Genomic DNA, 16,503 nt, shown 5'->3' with positions numbered 1-16,503 from the left:
GTATAAACTCAACTCGTCGTGTTTGGAGGAAGACGAATACTGAGTTGCATCCCAAGAACACCATACCTACTGTGAAGCATGGGGGTGGAAACATCATGCTATGGGGCTGTTTTTCTGCCAAGGGGACAGGACGACTGATCCGTGTTAAGGACAGAATGAATGGGGCCATGTATCGTGAGATTTTGAGCCAAAACCTCCTTCCATCAGTGAGAACTTTGAAGATGAAACGAGGCTGGGTCTTCCAACATGACAATGATCCAAAACACACCGCCCGGGCAACAAAGGAGTGGCTCCGTAAGAAGCATTTGAAAGTCCTGGAGTGGCCTAGCCAGTCTCCAGACCTCAACCCCATAGAAAATCTGTGGCGGGAGTTGAAAGTCCGTATTGCTCGGTGACAGCCCCAAAACATCACTGCTCTCGAGAAGATCTACATGGAGGAATGGGCCAAAATACCAGCTACTGTGTGTGCAAACCTGGTAAAGACCTATAGTAAACGTTTGACCTCTGTTATTGCCAACAAAGGTTATGTTACAAAGTATTGAGTTGTATTTTTGTTATTGACCAAATACTTATTTTCCACCCTGATTTACGAATAAATTCTTTACAAATCCTACCATGTGGATTCATGGATTTTTTTTTTTCACATTCTGTCTCTCACAGTTGAAGTGTACCTCTGGTGCAAATTACTGACCTCCGTCATCATTTTAGGTGGGGGAACTTGCACAATCGGTGGCTGACTAAATACTTTTTTGCCCCACTGTATTTAATTTTGAAAACATTTACCACCAGAGGGCGTGTTTTCACGTGTGCTGCTGTGCGTTTTAATTCTTCTTTACCCTGACCCCATTTCCTAAAGCGTTTTCGCATCAGCCATTGTGCGTTGCCTGGTTAAGTAAAGGTTACATAGACTTATTGCATCATTTTGTGGTACAAATGTTTTACATTAAAATATAGCCCAGTTCTAGTTTGGCTTCAGCTGATGACATTTATCCGTAACCCTGAATTGAATAATTGGAAGAGAATGGATGGCTCATAAACACAATGACAGTTAGAAGATGAAGTAGAGGGACTAGAAAGAGAGAGCAGGTTCCTCCTATATTGGCTTCTCTTCATTGGTTCCTGTTAAATCCAAAATTAAACTGAAAATCCTCCTCACATGCAAGTTCTTGAATATTCAGGACCCATCTTATCTTAATGACCTTATAGTATATCACCAAATTAAAGTGCTTCTCACACTACAGGCTGACTTGTGGTTCCCAGAGTATTTAAAAGTGGAATGGGAGGCAGAGCCTTCAGCTTTCTTTGGAACCAGCTTCCAGTTTGGGTTCAGGAGACAGACACATCTCTACTGTTAAGATTAGGCCTAAAACTTTCCTTTTTGCGTATAATTAAGGCTGGATGAGTGGACCTGGAATTCTCCCCATAGTTACAGTGCAATAGGTGTAGTCACCATTCCAAGGCAGTAACATAGTAAAAAAAAAAATCAAACGGTCAAATAGTCCAGGATTTTATCATTTCATCTGAAGGAGGGCTTGTTAAACTATTAGAAAAATGTATTGGTCAAACACAGGATATTATTCTATAACAATTTAGTCTAAATTCTACAAACATGATGGGTGCCACATGTTCTGCCTGTTACGTGTATTTTCTGTGGTTATACATCCTGTTTGCGTGAGGTCATTTTCATCTTCAAGTCTTCATGCAGCATCAATGAGGCACAAGCCCCCTCTGGCGGCAGGAAACTGGTATGACGGGACTCAACAGCAGAGCATTGATCAAACAAATGCACAGACAGTATTTCCATTTCCACCATTTATTGAGTGCAAAAAGAATATTTCTGACATGGATGATAAGCAGGATGTCTCCTGGATACTAAAGATATTTTGACACCATGAAGAACATTTTTAACATTGAAAAGCCATCTGTGAAAAATCCCCGCACAGAGACATATAAATACTCAAAGAATGTTAGAGGAACATGGCAGTAGGTATAAATTCAGACGCTGAAGACTTGGCCCACAGAGGTCTGCACGACAGGCTCTGTACAAGATTAATGCTACTCAACAACACTTTCACTTCCCTGTTTCAGCTGTTACACTTCACCCTGCGTAAAACAGGACTGAACAGAGCACTGCACTTCAGTTCATTCACTGCATGAGCATCTTTTTCAGCTTTTCCAATTGTTCAAACTCAAGATGTGCTGATTGTGAAATTTTGGGCTGACGCTGATGTTTATAATTATTTGGCCTATAGCTGATTTCATATTTTCATTCCTTCGTTCGTTTTATTTTTACTGCTCTTTTTCTATTTTGTGCCAAGGGAAACAATGAAATCTGGAATTTAAAATGACTGTTTCAGAGTCTTTCAGCACTTCAGGCAGATAAACAATGGACACTGACACTGGTAAATGTGTATATATTTATATGCTGATTACCTGAAACCTTATAATTTAAGCATTTGGATCAACAGCACCAAAATCAACGCTAACATAGATCTGTACTGCAGGTCCTTCTCAGTACTTTCCCCTCCATCATCACAGTACCCTCTACACCTTCCTTTCAACGTGTGTGACTGTGGGACCTCAGACCAGCTTAGATGTCCACACAGTGTCTTCATACATGTTCTTACCGGGTTAAAGGCCTTTGTCAGCAGTACAGAGACGGGGCAGCCGGCCGCAGGATCTGTCACATATCACTCTCATAGGAGTGGAACAATTCAGAAACTGTAACACAAACATCCACAGTGTCACGCCATGGTCGTGTCTCCCTGGACTGTGATATGAAGCTGTCAATGCCTGGTTACTATTTACAGACCATTCAGGTAACGAGTGAATCCGTTTTGTTCATAATGCAGTCGGGGTCAAGTAAAATCTTTTTCTTCTCCTCTAACGAAAACCGAGGTATGAAGGGAAACCGCGGCTTTGGAGAACTGTTCCACCCCTACGGTCTGAAACGATAACCAGCAACATCTCTCAGGTCTGGAAGAGCCTCGTTCATATCACCAGGATACTGTCAGTAAATACACAAACACTGGCAACACCTGCCTTTTCTAACATTAAACACAAACTACATGCATGAGCTAAATTTTACAAAGTTAATCCTTCAGATTATCTGATCACGCTGACACATCTCATTCTACGTGAGCATCAACAATTCCCTTTAAATCCAGCAGATGGTGGGGACAACTATGGAACAAAAAAATGACAAAACACCGTCATCAACAAAAAAAAAAAACAGCGTCTCTTAAATTTCTGCATTCTGTTAAAGGGGAATCCCACCAATTTTTGTATCTTTTAAATCCAAGTTTGTTTAGATGTAGTGTGAAGTCATTTGAGTGAGAAAGGTGGAGGTCTGCTCACACCTCTGTAGCTGCTGCACCTAAAAAATGGTGGCTAGCCAGGTCATGTAACAGTTTGGTCCAAATGATTGGGACATCAGCTCTGTTTATATTTTATTACATTCAATTTTTTTTCATATGCTTCTTAAGAATGAGTGAATCATTGCAAACCTATATAACCTTATACCTATTATATATATTTTGTTAGTAATAATCATTATTAACAATAGCACATTTACCATGAAACCACTAGAATCTTTTCTCTTTTTTAATAAAGAAATCAGACTGTCCAGCACATTGCATGCTGGGTTTTTATTATTATTAATAACATTGTTTTGTTTGTTGTTGTATTAGAAGTGGCTTCATTCTCTCTTTTTTAAAATGGCTTTGTGCATCAGTCACCACCAGGTGCCGCTAAATCCACACAAATCAACAATCTGAAGGATTATCTTTTTAAAATTCAAACAATAAAGTTACAGTTTACCAGCAACTGTGAGAAGTAAACTTAAATGACATATATAACCTACATCTATTTGTATACTTAAAGGAACTGTCCCATGTGTCTGAGCTCAGATTCCCTCCATCAGGAGGTGGAAACAGCAACTGACAGCTGTTTACCACAAAGTTACCCTGATAAGAAATCCAGAGCAGGAAGACAAATAACTGGCCTGTCAGACAGAACCTTCCTCAGACTAAGAAAGGAGAAGTCCGGCTTTGCAAAGACTGGCACGCCACAGCGCTGAGCCCAGCTCGTGTGTCTCCACATGTTTTTGTTTACTGGAGTTATGGGTGACACTGCGGCAGACAAAGAGCTTGTTCAGGCTTCTGCTCGCTGCTACAGTCACACAGAGATGGAGCTGCTGAGGTGGCTCGGTGGCAGGCTCAGGCCTAAGCTGACTCTGGGTTTGGGGGAGTCAGTCGACAGGTCCGTGCTGAGGTCGTTCAGGTTGGCCTTTGTGTCAGAGGTCACGGTGAGGTCGTTGAGGTTGGGCGCCACATGAAGGGGAGCAGATAGCTGGGCGGTGCTGCTACTGGCCACGCGACGGAAGACGAAGTAGAAGGGACCGGCTTGCGGGCGGCTGTGCAGCTCAGCCTTTATTTTTTGAGGGTGGGTGTCTGGGGCCAGCTGCTGGCTGCTGCCCTCCATCAACAGGAACAGGCCGTAGCTTTTCGGGGTCAGACACTTTGAACTTGCGGGCGCACAGCTGGCACACCTCCTCCACGGTGGCATAAGGTTGCACCTGCAGGGTCTTGGCTGTGCAGCCGCTGTCCAGCTCCTGCAAAGCAACCCGCAGGTAGTTCTGAGGGACAGTCAGAGGAGACGGTCAGTGTTCAGAGAGCAAACATACGAAGCCTGAAGACTCAGATGTTTTTGATTGCAGTTAAACACCGAAAATCCTCCTTGCCATGTTTTCAAAGCTGAGAGGCTGTACTGGGTGGTGTTGCTTTTGAAAATACTGGTGTATAAAAATATCAAAATCAACTCTGAAGCTAAAAGACAACCTCTAAAGCAGTGCTAATCTGCCAGCGTCACAGAAACCTTTTGCACTGAGTGAACTTATTTGTGCGTTCTCACCTGGAAGTCATCGATGGATGGTGCAGAGCGCTGGGTGGTGCGGCGGCGGTGCCACTGGTGGAGTGTGTTTCTGGTCTCAGAGCTCAGCACTCTGGCTGCTTGCTCCTCCTGGAAGTTCTTGATCAGAGACATGGCTCCATACGCACTGGTCAGGTAGTAGCCACCTGCACATCAACACGCACACACAGCGGCACACTGTTAATTATGTGGGGGGTGGAGGATGGGGTAGATTGTGCTGGTTTCCATGGAAAAGTGCCACACCTTCTCCATGCAGCAGTGAGGGGTCCAGCAGCTCCATCATGTAGAGTATCTCATTGTCCAGCTGAGGCATGTCACACTGGGCCAACACATAGGTCAGCATGGGCAGGAAGTCATCAGCACCATACAGACGACCTGTCAAACACACAGCAGGTTCACTCATCATTCCTGCCATGCGACACTGACTGTGGGTGTGGGTGTGGTTTTCATCTGTACCTGAGTTGTCCTCCATGATGGTGTAGATCAGTTTGCAGACTCTGAGCAGCATGCTGACCTTCTTCTCTGGAGAGTACAGTTTACACATGGTGTGGAACTTGTGTTTGATCTTTTCTATGGCCACTGTGTCCGGGGGCTGCGCGTCGGCCACGCCCATTTCCTGTGGCTGCCTGGCCTTGGCCTGGGACAGGTTCTCCTTCAGCTCCTGCCACTCCCCACTGCGTATCTGGAATTCCTGCAGGGCGCTGCTCACTACGGCCTTGAGGGGCTTCAGGACACACTTATGCATTGCTTTCTCCAGGACTTGGTCTGTGGACGAGCGCAAAGAGAATCTTTCAGTGTTTCGCACAAATAAACCGTTAGTGAGCTGAGGAAAGTTCAGCATAGCTGCTAGCAAATCAAAACACATAATACAAACATCACAAACGCCAGGCAGCTGCTGGTGCAGTCTGTCTGGCTCTAAATGAAGGACACCGCTAATCACTACAGTGACTTTGCTCCCAGAGGTACATGAGCTAAGTTACTAAAAGGCAAGCAAGCCTGGATCATGCTAACTGCTAAAAGACCCATTAGCATGCCCTCCAAGTAGCTGATTATTGTTTCTGTGAAGCAGGAAAATTACCCCCACCTGCATCAGCCACACCCACCATCAAGTGCGTAAGTAATGTGTACGTGTGAGTCGCATATTAGAAAACAAATGTCAGTGGAGTCTAAATAAAAAAAAAAACAAGTAAAGATTCCACAAGAGGAAAGCACATCAGTGAATATGAGTCAGTGCAATAGTGGTGTGTTTTTAGATACCATCTCTCTTGAAGCAAGTGCTCTCCCACTTACTGTTTTCTATCTGAACACCTACACAGTGATTAAATACAACCTGTGATATGAGGTCAAGAGGGTCCACAGATCACTGAGTGAGACATGTTTTAGCTGTGACATTAATAATTTTACCCATGTTCACTGCATACCAAATTCATTGTGTACCGTGAGCCATGATTTAAGAGCTACAAGCTGTTAGGAGAGTGTCGCGATCAGATCAGTTCTACTTGTCACCATCATGTGTGTAAATCAAGTTCCTATTGACGACCATGTGTGCAGCTCAAAGTTCAGCTAGGAGGAGTCAAACCATCATGAGCTTCTTCTGCTTGTGCAGTCTGACTAACACACGAGCAGGAGGCCAAACCACAGCCCTGCTGAATAAGGAATGTGTGTGAGAGATGCTGACTGTTCTCTAGGAATATGGAGTCAGCAGTTTCTCTGGCTGAGCAAATCTGCACACACACACACACACACACACACCTTTCTGCCACATGAACCCATCTCCATCAGCTTCCTCCCGATGAAGTATCAAAATCCGACTCTGCTTCACGCATGTCTGTGAGATTCCTCCACTCCTCCAGATGTACGCCTACTGGAGCAGCATCAGAGAACCAAGCTGGCAACTCTCCAGCAGCACATTCTCACTTCCTCATTCCATCACTGTGTACCAACTGCCAGTAAACGAGGTGCCCTGCATGATTCTGTTATCACTGCTTGCTGCCACGGATTAAGAATGAGGAGTGAGCAGATTTCGCCAGTGCTTAAACTCTCTGTGTCAACAAAAGCTGATAATCCAGGGTGTGACTGTGGCTTATCTCCATGATAAGATCTTTCACTCACTGGAAACCACCTACCTGCCACTACATGTCACCACTGACGTTCCTTACCGTAACGCTCTGCGGCTTGGCAAAGATGGAAGTCACACCAAACTGAACTGTTCAAGTATTTCCAAAGAAAAGCTTGAAAAAATGATATTACGACACCACTGTCTGAAACGACCGCTTCCTTTTTTCCTCATTTCACGTAATTTTGAAACATTTGATCAAACAAAAAGGGGGAAACCATTTCTGTCAAATATATTAAATACTATTATGTAGTTCATATTATTATTATTATTAAAGTTGGCCAAAGTTTCAAACAATGATCACTCGGGTTCACACAGTTTTGTGTGATGTCACTCGGGGGAATATCCCTCACTCCACCTCCTGTTCAATCTCTTTGTTTACAAAGTGCAGAAATTTTGCTTCAACAGCTTCACAAAGGAGCTGCGCAAATAAACAAGGTCTATTTTCAACTGTCAGTAATGAAGAACTGGAGTCTAAGAATAACAACATGGCTGTTTGTTCCTGTTCAAAGGGAGTTTTTCCTTCCCACTCTTTCTGGCTGCTGATAGAGACTCATCTGAATGCTGACGCTCTGTCTGAATGATTGTAGGAGCTTTACCTTACAATATAAAGTGTCTTGAGGCAGCTGTTGTTGTGATCTGGTCCTTTTTCCCCCTAAACATCTCATCGGTCTGCGTTTTTTTAAAATTATTTTTAACCATTTTTTAAATGGCTCCTAAAGTTTTACCAACAGTCTAAAATACTCGCCGCCCTGCCTCTTTTTCGGTCGAGTTTGGTCCCATTTGCTTGAAAAATAGCTTCTGATGTCAGCTTTCGGTAGTGAACAGTAAATTTGATATCTAACCGTTAAAACCTAACTTGTGAGCATTTTGGTTAACAACTACAAGGCCAAAACTCATAGCTGTGGGCTTTTTAAATTGGGAGAGTTTTCTTTCCTGCAGTCTCCACTGCTCTGCCTAAGTAATTAAAAACAGTGCCAACATTCCTCACTGTGGACATTAGTTAAGAGCTGTGTCCAAGTCACCCTAAAGAGGGACATGTCCAGATTTACAGACACTAATGAGACTCCTCAGACTAAAGCTCTGTGCTTATAGGCTTGTAAAAGTGTGAACATATTTTAGCCTGTGGTCTGAAGTTTTCCGCACGTTGACTCTGTGCTTCTTTAGATTGCATGCATGCATCCACCTTAAAATAATGTGAGAGCAGGGTTAAGGAAATGTCACAGTGTCCCGTATCACAGATGGACTGTAGACATCACAGTGGCACCCGTTTTCCTGGGGACAACTTATCAGCCAAGGCCAGGGAAAACTAGCAATCACACACAAACTTACACACTTCTTGTGTCTTCCCCTCCGAATATAAACATCCTTTCACCAAGCATCCTCCACGCAGCCTTTAACCCAGTGTTCTTAACCTTGTTGGCGGTACCGAACCCCACCAGTTTCATATGCGCATTCACTGAACCCCTCTTTAGTGAAAAATAAAATATGATTTTTTTCAAATTCAAGACATAGATATGTTTTTTATTGGTGCACAAAATGAGCGGTGCATGTCACGGTGGAGGCTCTGCCGAACCCCTGAGACCGACTCACCGAACCCCTAGGGTTCGATCGAACCCAGGTTAAGAACCACTGCTTTAACCAATCACCTTGTCTGCTGCAGCTGGGCGGTCTCACATAATACTGTCTACGGGGAACAGCTGAACCTTCAGGTTTATCCACCATCCATTTGGTGAAGATAAAATAACAGTGAGACCACATCAAATACCATTATACACTCACACACACAGTGTGTGTGTGTGTGTGTGTGTGTGTGTGTGTGTGTGTGTGTGTGTGTGTGTGTGTGTGTGTACGTACAAAGTGACTGTCTCCTTGAACTATAAATAGCCTGCTGAAATCAGGAACAGAAGTGAGTATCTGTTCTGTCACTGAAGCCAGAAGCTACACAGATTGTTGACTTCCTGCTTATAATCTGAACCATAAAAATAGCATTTGACTCGTCCTCGTCATACCAGCAGCGTGTTTAAGACATCTACAGAACAGCAGACCTCATCTACTTTGACCTTTGATCCCATAAACTCCTCTTGAATGTGTTCACTAAAGTCACTTGGTCATTAGCAGGATAAAGCAAGACCAATGTGAATAACGCAAAAAAAACCACAAACAAACAAACAAAAAAGTTTACGTTTTCAGCTCCAACACTTGCTCATCACTTCCAGTTTCAAAACAGCAAGACGACGACTGCAGTGTGGTCTTTTATATATATATATCAATATCTAGTGTGGATCTGTCTGAAGGAAATAAAATCCACCTTCCAGCATCAATAAACATGTTAATTAGCATGTTATGTGTCATTTGTCTGTACAAGAAGTGAATTTCTGAGCTGATATGTGACCTAAAAGCAACAGCTGAATAAAAGTATCATCAGAGCTATAAGTAAAAGCCAGAGTCCCAAGGTGTGCATATGATAACATCATCAATAAGTTAGGCCTGCTTGATGATGATGTTGATCTGGCTCAGGCTGTCTGCTGGAGGACAGCCTCTCTGTGTGGGATGACTTCAACACAACAGACTCTATTTTCCCCTGCCCCCTACTCCCCCTCCCCATCCTGAACACATACACAGCTGGGGTGATGAAGGAGCACAACAAGCACAGAGGTGGCTTCCATATTTGAAATCGACCTACTCCCAAAAACCATACATCATCTACAACACAGATGGCCTGATGGTACATCTTGTTTTAGGTCACCTCTCGGTTTCATCTAATTCACATTATGTCATTTTCTCACACCACCTACTGGCAGTGTCAAGTGAGAGAGGGAGAGATTGAAGAACCACAGATTAAAAACAAAGAGTGAAGGGCAGGGAGAGGCACAGTGTGATGGGGGCTTGCTTCTAATCCTCTCCCTCTGATTGGAGAGCTGGAGTTGGACCGAGACCGGTTGCATGACTTGGCAGACGGCCATCCAGAGGCATCTGGGCCAGCCGGCCTTTGAGCTCAACAGAAAACACTCTCTGAAGCTGCCACAACTAAATGTTGTGTAAGTGTTCCAAGAAGTAAAAGCCGCAGCAGTTCCCAGTGTGTCATCCCTGAGAAAAACAAGCCATTCAGAGAGTGGGCACGAGAGGGGGCCACAACACGCAACAATGGAAACACAAAGCTGCTCTTTCAATTTTAGTTTTCCCTTCAGACACCACACCGATCGTAGCTGTCAATCAAATTATTTATCAAGGGGAAAATGGAACATAATGAAAATGTTTCTGGCTTTAAAGGTGTGTTAAGCAACCTTTTTCCATTTTCTAGCAGCTGAACAGCCTGTGGAGTTTTACACACGTCCAAATCCAAAAGGATGCTTCCCAGGATGCTTCCTTAGCATTCCAAACTATTTATAATGAAATGAGCAGAGATGGAGATACCCTGTTCTGCTCCGGGTCGAGCTTTGCAAAAAAATGGATCCTTCAATCCTGATACACAAACGAACTTTCTTACAGGTGAAAAAACATTACAAAGTCAACTGTCAGCACTTCTCCACCCAATTCATGACTTCATAGTTGCAGCCCTTTGCTCAACTTTCTGAAAGAGGCCAGTAAAAACAGGTTGGTGAAGTGGGCTCCTTCCTCCACAGATAAAACCCTCTTTGTGCTCTGTGTTTACATGTTTCTGTCCAAGGTCTAATGTGGCCACTGAATCTTGGCCTAAATGATTCAGACTCTTCCGGCAGGTGTGTGTGTGTGTGTGTCAGTGAGACATTGTATGTGCGTGTGTGTGGTTGTGTAGTTGTGTCTGGCTGTCCTCCTCCAAAGTGCTTTAAAGACATTGTAAGATAGAAAAAAGGATAAAAATAGTAAAAGGGCAGTAACAGAGAAATGCAAACACAATTATTGCTTCAATAGAGATTTGCATTCTGCTTCTAAAGTAGACACACAAAGCGTTTTCCAGTGTTCACTGCTAAAATACTGAAGTGAAACTGCTACATGTGCATTAATTGGAGTTAATGTGACTGTGATTTTCCACAATGATTAAGATTTCTGAATGTGTCACTCATTCACACTTCCTAAAAATAGTCACATTTATCTGCAGTCATGCAGGGAGCTGACTACCTGCTGAGAAACGATGAGATCAGAAGCTTAAAAAGGTAGAAATGTTGCAACTGTGCAGAGCGGCTACTTCAGCAGTGATCTGAGAGGAGTGGTGCAAACTGTCTTTGGTGTAGATGCTGTCATTAAAGCAACAAGCTGACATTCTCCTCTATGATGTTAGTATTGGAGGGTCAGTGCAATGTCTGGGAAAACACAGGTGAGAAAATAAAGCTCTGTGCTAAAGTAAAATGATGGAGGACCACACTCTGCACTGCAAACTCACCGATCTGGTCTTCTGGGATCAGGCTCTCGATGGGCGGCTCCATCTCGGAGCTCTGTCGAAGGTAGCTCTTCATCTGTGTGATAAACTGCCGGAGAGTCTGCAGCAGGTCCAGTCCGGAGTCGTATCCCTGCCATGCCTGGGTGCCCGCACCCTCGCCCATGTAGCTCAGATAGTCCTGCACCAAGGAGCCGAAGTACGAGCTCTTATCTCTGGACAGCTCTACCACTTTACGGATCGCCCTCTTCTCAGGTGTGAGCAGCGAGTTGAAAACGCCACTCACTTTGCGAAAATGGCCTCGCAGGGCCTTCTGGAGGACCAGGGCACTGGCACTGGGGCGACGCTTTGTGCGGTGTCCAGGTGGCACCATGGTCAGGTCCTGGTCTTGGTCCTGATCGCTCTCCAGGCTGACGCCATAGTCGGGTTCCTCTTCGTCATCTTCATCCTCATCGTCGTCATCGTCCTCCATACTGCAGAAACCTAGGTGGGACGGTGGGATGGAGAGGGGGAGGTGGGTGTTGAAGTCAGCCTCAGTGGGGGGGCTGGGGTCATGCATAGGAGGCATAAAGAAAGCTGAGGACTGAGAGAAATCCAGCGAGTCTGACGAGTCTGTGGAGAGGCTCATGTCACTGAGCCGCTGGCTGCCCCCGCTGCATTCGTCAACTCTTTCTTCCTCTCCTCCGCCCACCTCTCCATGCTCGACTGCTGTCACCACGGTGGAGTCTGGGGGACTGCAGGAGTTCTGGGAGCAGGGTAGAGCCTTTTGCCGGGATAGTTTGGCTCTGATTAGGGCCTTCTCAATGGTGTCGTCCTCCAGAGCTCGGTGACACTGAGCGTCCTCTAGACTGGATGTTGGTGAGGCTTTGGTTCGACGTGGAGATGAGGACAGAGATGGCAGAGAGAGGGGCAGTGATGGCCGGGGGATGGATATAGGTGAGCTGATGCTAAGTCTCTTAGGCGGAGAGGATGAGGGGCTGATACTTAGCGAGGAGCCAAGGCGAGAAAGGAGGCTGCTGCCTCGCTCCCTCTCCTCCACCTTCTCCTTGATCCAGGAGATCTTTTCGGGCATGCTGCGCTGCCGAACAGGAGGGGCTGTTTGCTGTGCTGTAAAGCGAGGTGGAGGTGGCCGAGGTGGTGGAAATCGTGTCACGCTTTCTGGCCCGCCGAGTTTGTGACTTGTGCTGGTGTGTAGCTCTGTGTTTCTGTCAGGGTTCTGCAGGTTTTCTTGCTGTGACTGGCTGCTGTGGCTGTGATCTGAGCTGCAAACCTGAGCTTCCTTACTGCTGCCTTTTCTTTTGTCAGCTTCCTCTCTCAGGTCCTGCTTTCCTGTGTCGGGGATGTTGGGAGTGAAGCTCTGATTATCATCTGGCTGGTGGACCTTTAGGAAGAGGGGGTTGATGAAGCACAGTGCTCCATTGGCTTGGCAACACTCAAGCTCAGATGGGGTGCGAGTTTGAAGCCGAGGGCGTCCTGAGGTAGCTGTTGAGGACACTGGTCTGTGGGCAGGTGGGGGTGGTCTGTCAGGGGCTGCTGTCCCCGTCAACGACACTGAGCTCTTCCTCCTGCTGCACAATGGAACATCCCAGAAGCCTAAAAAGAAACAGCAAATGAAAGATCTTGTGTTCATATTGTTTTCTATTGTTTTTTTAACAGTAACCATGAAATTTCTAAATTAAATATCAACATTGTGTAAACAATACTTGTATAATACCCTAAATAAATGTTTTGTAAGCTTTTACAGACTTCCATACAACTTCATTATCTCAGATTATTTTGACCATGACCATAATCATAAAGTGATAGTGTGTTACTGTGATTGACCTGATCTGCTAAAACGAATCCCCAAGGCCATGAGCCCTATAACCTATAAACAAATTTATCAGAGTTGCCTTTTCACAGCTTTCAGATAAAAACAGGACTGATTAGATTTCAAGTTCAGCCACAATTTGGCTTTCATAAATGATGAAAGTAAGAAAAATCAAGGGTAAAAAAAAATGGGAAACATTTCCTGTAAATCCTTTGTGTTTGCTTTTAATTCGAATCAGACTTTATGTCCAAGGAAATCCCCTGTAAAAAGAAATCAATAAATACTTGACTTATCAAGTTAATGAATAACCTTGTTAATTAACGGAGATTTTAATCACTGACTAAAAATAATAACTGCGTTTTTTGTCATAATCTAACAGCCAAAAGACAAGAAACATATGGCAAGATGAGGGAGACTCATGAATTCAAATATTACAGTCTAGTATGATGTAATAATATTTTTCTGTAAGTAAGAAATTTGAACTGATTCACCCTCAAAAGCTTTGGAGGCATGAGTGCCACGAATATTGACTAATAAGGGCCAAAATATTTCTGTTTAGATTTCATTGCAATATTAGAGCACCATTTAACAAAGAAAGCATCACCATTGCTCACAATTATCTCAAACTGCATCTGCTGAACAGTCCAACTTGCCTGTGATGTCCCTCAGCGAGGCTGTGTAAAACAGAATCAAGTAAAAAATCCTTCTGCCCACTGCAGTCAAACAGCTTCTCACTGCAGAATCAAGTTGGAGTGAAGTAGAAGAGCTATTTATTGGGTGGTTTGCTTCCAAAAGCAAAAAATGTGCCAAGAAAATAAACAGAGTCAGCTATCTTTTTTTTTTCCACGGTTTTACTGGGAGCCGACACGTTTATAGATCCAACAGTTCAGCGAAGAGCAGGAAAATGCTCAGCAGTGCTCCCATCAACTCCCGCTAAAAAAACAAATGCCAAAAACCTCTAAATGCTCCTTCATGCTGTTAGGAGCTTTTCTCAACAGAGGAAAGAAAGAGAGAAATGGCACTAAACAATTTTAACACAACTCTTTGTTGAGCACTTGGAGTCTGAGCCGTACCAGACAAACACACAGCAGAGGAAACAACAGTACTTACTGTGACCCAAAGCTGAATGGCACAGGCGAACTGCTGATGTCAGTCTAACTTTGTGTTTAGAGGACACTGCGTCTCTGCAGGCTGAAACTCTGCTGGTTTCTGTGGCTCGCTCGCACTCCCTCTTTGTTATGACTCACTTGTGTTAATAAGGGTGTGGGCGGGCTGTTGGCACACTCAACCCACCTCTCCTCTCCCCTTTCACATGAAGCTGCGTGGCAAACCAAAACAAGTCCATCCCCCCATTTCCGTCTTGCGCTGCTGATGTTTATTCTCTCTATAAGTAACCTTTACTTCTCAGACTTGCTGAAAAACTTCTTTGTACATTCGTTACAGTTGTGCTAAAAGTTTACACATACTGATGATGGGAATGTCAGGGTAATGATGGGATTTTAATGATTTCTTTGAACTGCTCTTTTTCCAGGGTGGAATGATTATACAGCATACATCTTTAATGATGTCAAATAAAATAAAATAAAAACCTACAAAAACTGGCCATACGAGTTTGAATTTATTTTGGATCAAAATCATACATACATCCCGAGAATATTCGGTTAAATTTCCCTTAGCAAGTTGCACCTTAATCATGCACCTTCAGTAGCCACCAAAAAGCTTTTGGCATAGTTCTGGTTAGATATAACCACTCTTCTTGGCAGACTACATTGGTGGATTCCCTGGTGCGGACCCAGCTTTTAATCATGGACTGCAATTTTTTTTCAATAGGGGTTGAAGAAGTCCCAGACTGTCATCTTCAGAGTAGAGAACACCAGTTAGCATGTTCAGGAATAACCCAGGAACCAACAAGACTCCCACGAAATGGAAACTTCTGGAACACAAGTGTCCTGCACAGTGTGCACATAGAGTAGAAGACAGGAATGTGTTTTGCTGTGGTTTTGTGTAAGAACTGGGAAATTGTGTGACATCATTCAGAGCTACGGCTGCCAAACTGGAGCCAGGAAAAAAAAGTCAGAGGGAGGAAGTGGTGGCTCTCTCAGTGCTGAGACTACTTCAACTTAACCAAGTGGCAGATGAAACAAACTGTTCCATCAATGAACATGCCGCTTTCCATAGGAGTAGATCTGATTATCAGGCTGCACACCAGGATGTTGCCAGACTCTACAGTGTATTAGCAACATGCTGAGCTGATCCTAAGGATTATCATCAAGATCAGTGTTATTACTAACAGATCAGTAACAACCAATCAAAACCCAACAGATCTCTTAATGAGCCTGGAAATGACGCTTTACAGCTCTGCTTTGACAGCCTGCAGTAAATATACAGGTACAAAAGAGAAAGTGTGAATCTCAGGTCAAATACTGAGCATAAGAATCAGGAAAGCTCGGGCACTGATTAATAAGTTATCACTCCCATTGTTAACATTCAGACAGAAGCTACTCGCTCTCAGGAGGTGCTAACCTTCCTTTTCACTTGTTAAATTAACTAAGACACTTGCAAGTAACATAATAGTAGCACACTCTGGTGAGTCTGGTGTTGCCTGCCTTGCTAGTGTCTTGCCAATATCTACATAGAGCAGTTCATGAAAAAACAACAACAACAACAACAAAACACGTGTTTCAGCTGCAAACCTGAGCAACAAATAGTTCATAACTGGATCTGATACTGACGGAGGCACAATATTAAAGAATATGGAGTCAGGGCCAAATAAACACGACGGAATATGACTGATCAAAGGCTGAGAACCTGATGACATCTACAAAAGAAAGGCAAATATTTAGTGATACAAGATTAGAAATGTTTTATTTATCTTTTATTTCTATACCAAGGAAATTATTTGTAAAGATTAAATAACAATTCAATGATGTTGTTTAAAGCGATGGTTTCCAAAGGTTTTTGCAATGGGAACAATATTAAACAGATTAGAAGTTCGGGGGGAGTATTGATGTGTCGTTCAAAAAACCCAAAAAACAATTTATGTTATTGAATTACTTACAGTGTTTAGAAAAATTCAGCTTTACTAATATTAACATAAATTAGGGGTTAAATAATAATGTTAATGGTCTGAGAAGCTTTATATTAAACAAGGACTCACTGAGGCAAAAACATCCATTCATCTACTTGGCTCTAAGCCCTTGCCAAGAACTCTGAATTGGCTAAGGGCTAACACATATGGATAGCAACCGTACACACCCATGGCCAGTTTAGAACAATTTCACTTACATCATG

General features: G+C 43.7%; 1 protein-coding gene across 1 annotated transcript in view; it reads right to left on the bottom strand.

Annotated features, from left to right (window-relative positions):
* Nucleotides 1-1,797: 1,797 nt before the first annotated feature.
* Nucleotides 1,798-16,503, bottom strand: part of LOC120741666 (ras and Rab interactor 2-like) — a 30,417-nt gene continuing 15,711 nt past the window's right edge. Inside the window, 6 exon segments of the mRNA XM_040044650.1 lie at nt 1,798-4,500; nt 4,502-4,636; nt 4,912-5,075; nt 5,173-5,304; nt 5,386-5,694; nt 11,409-12,995. Of these exon segments, the coding sequence (XP_039900584.1) occupies nt 4,177-4,500; nt 4,502-4,636; nt 4,912-5,075; nt 5,173-5,304; nt 5,386-5,694; nt 11,409-12,995 (2,651 nt within the window). The 3' untranslated portion in view covers nt 1,798-4,176.

Source organism: Simochromis diagramma, unplaced genomic scaffold, assembly GCF_900408965.1.
Source record: "Simochromis diagramma unplaced genomic scaffold, fSimDia1.1 OVJJ01000486.1, whole genome shotgun sequence".
In the NCBI taxonomy this organism is placed as follows: domain Eukaryota; kingdom Metazoa; phylum Chordata; class Actinopteri; order Cichliformes; family Cichlidae; genus Simochromis; species Simochromis diagramma.
The sequence above is the reverse complement of the archived record's forward strand: the minus strand, read 5'-3'. Positions and strand labels throughout refer to the sequence as shown.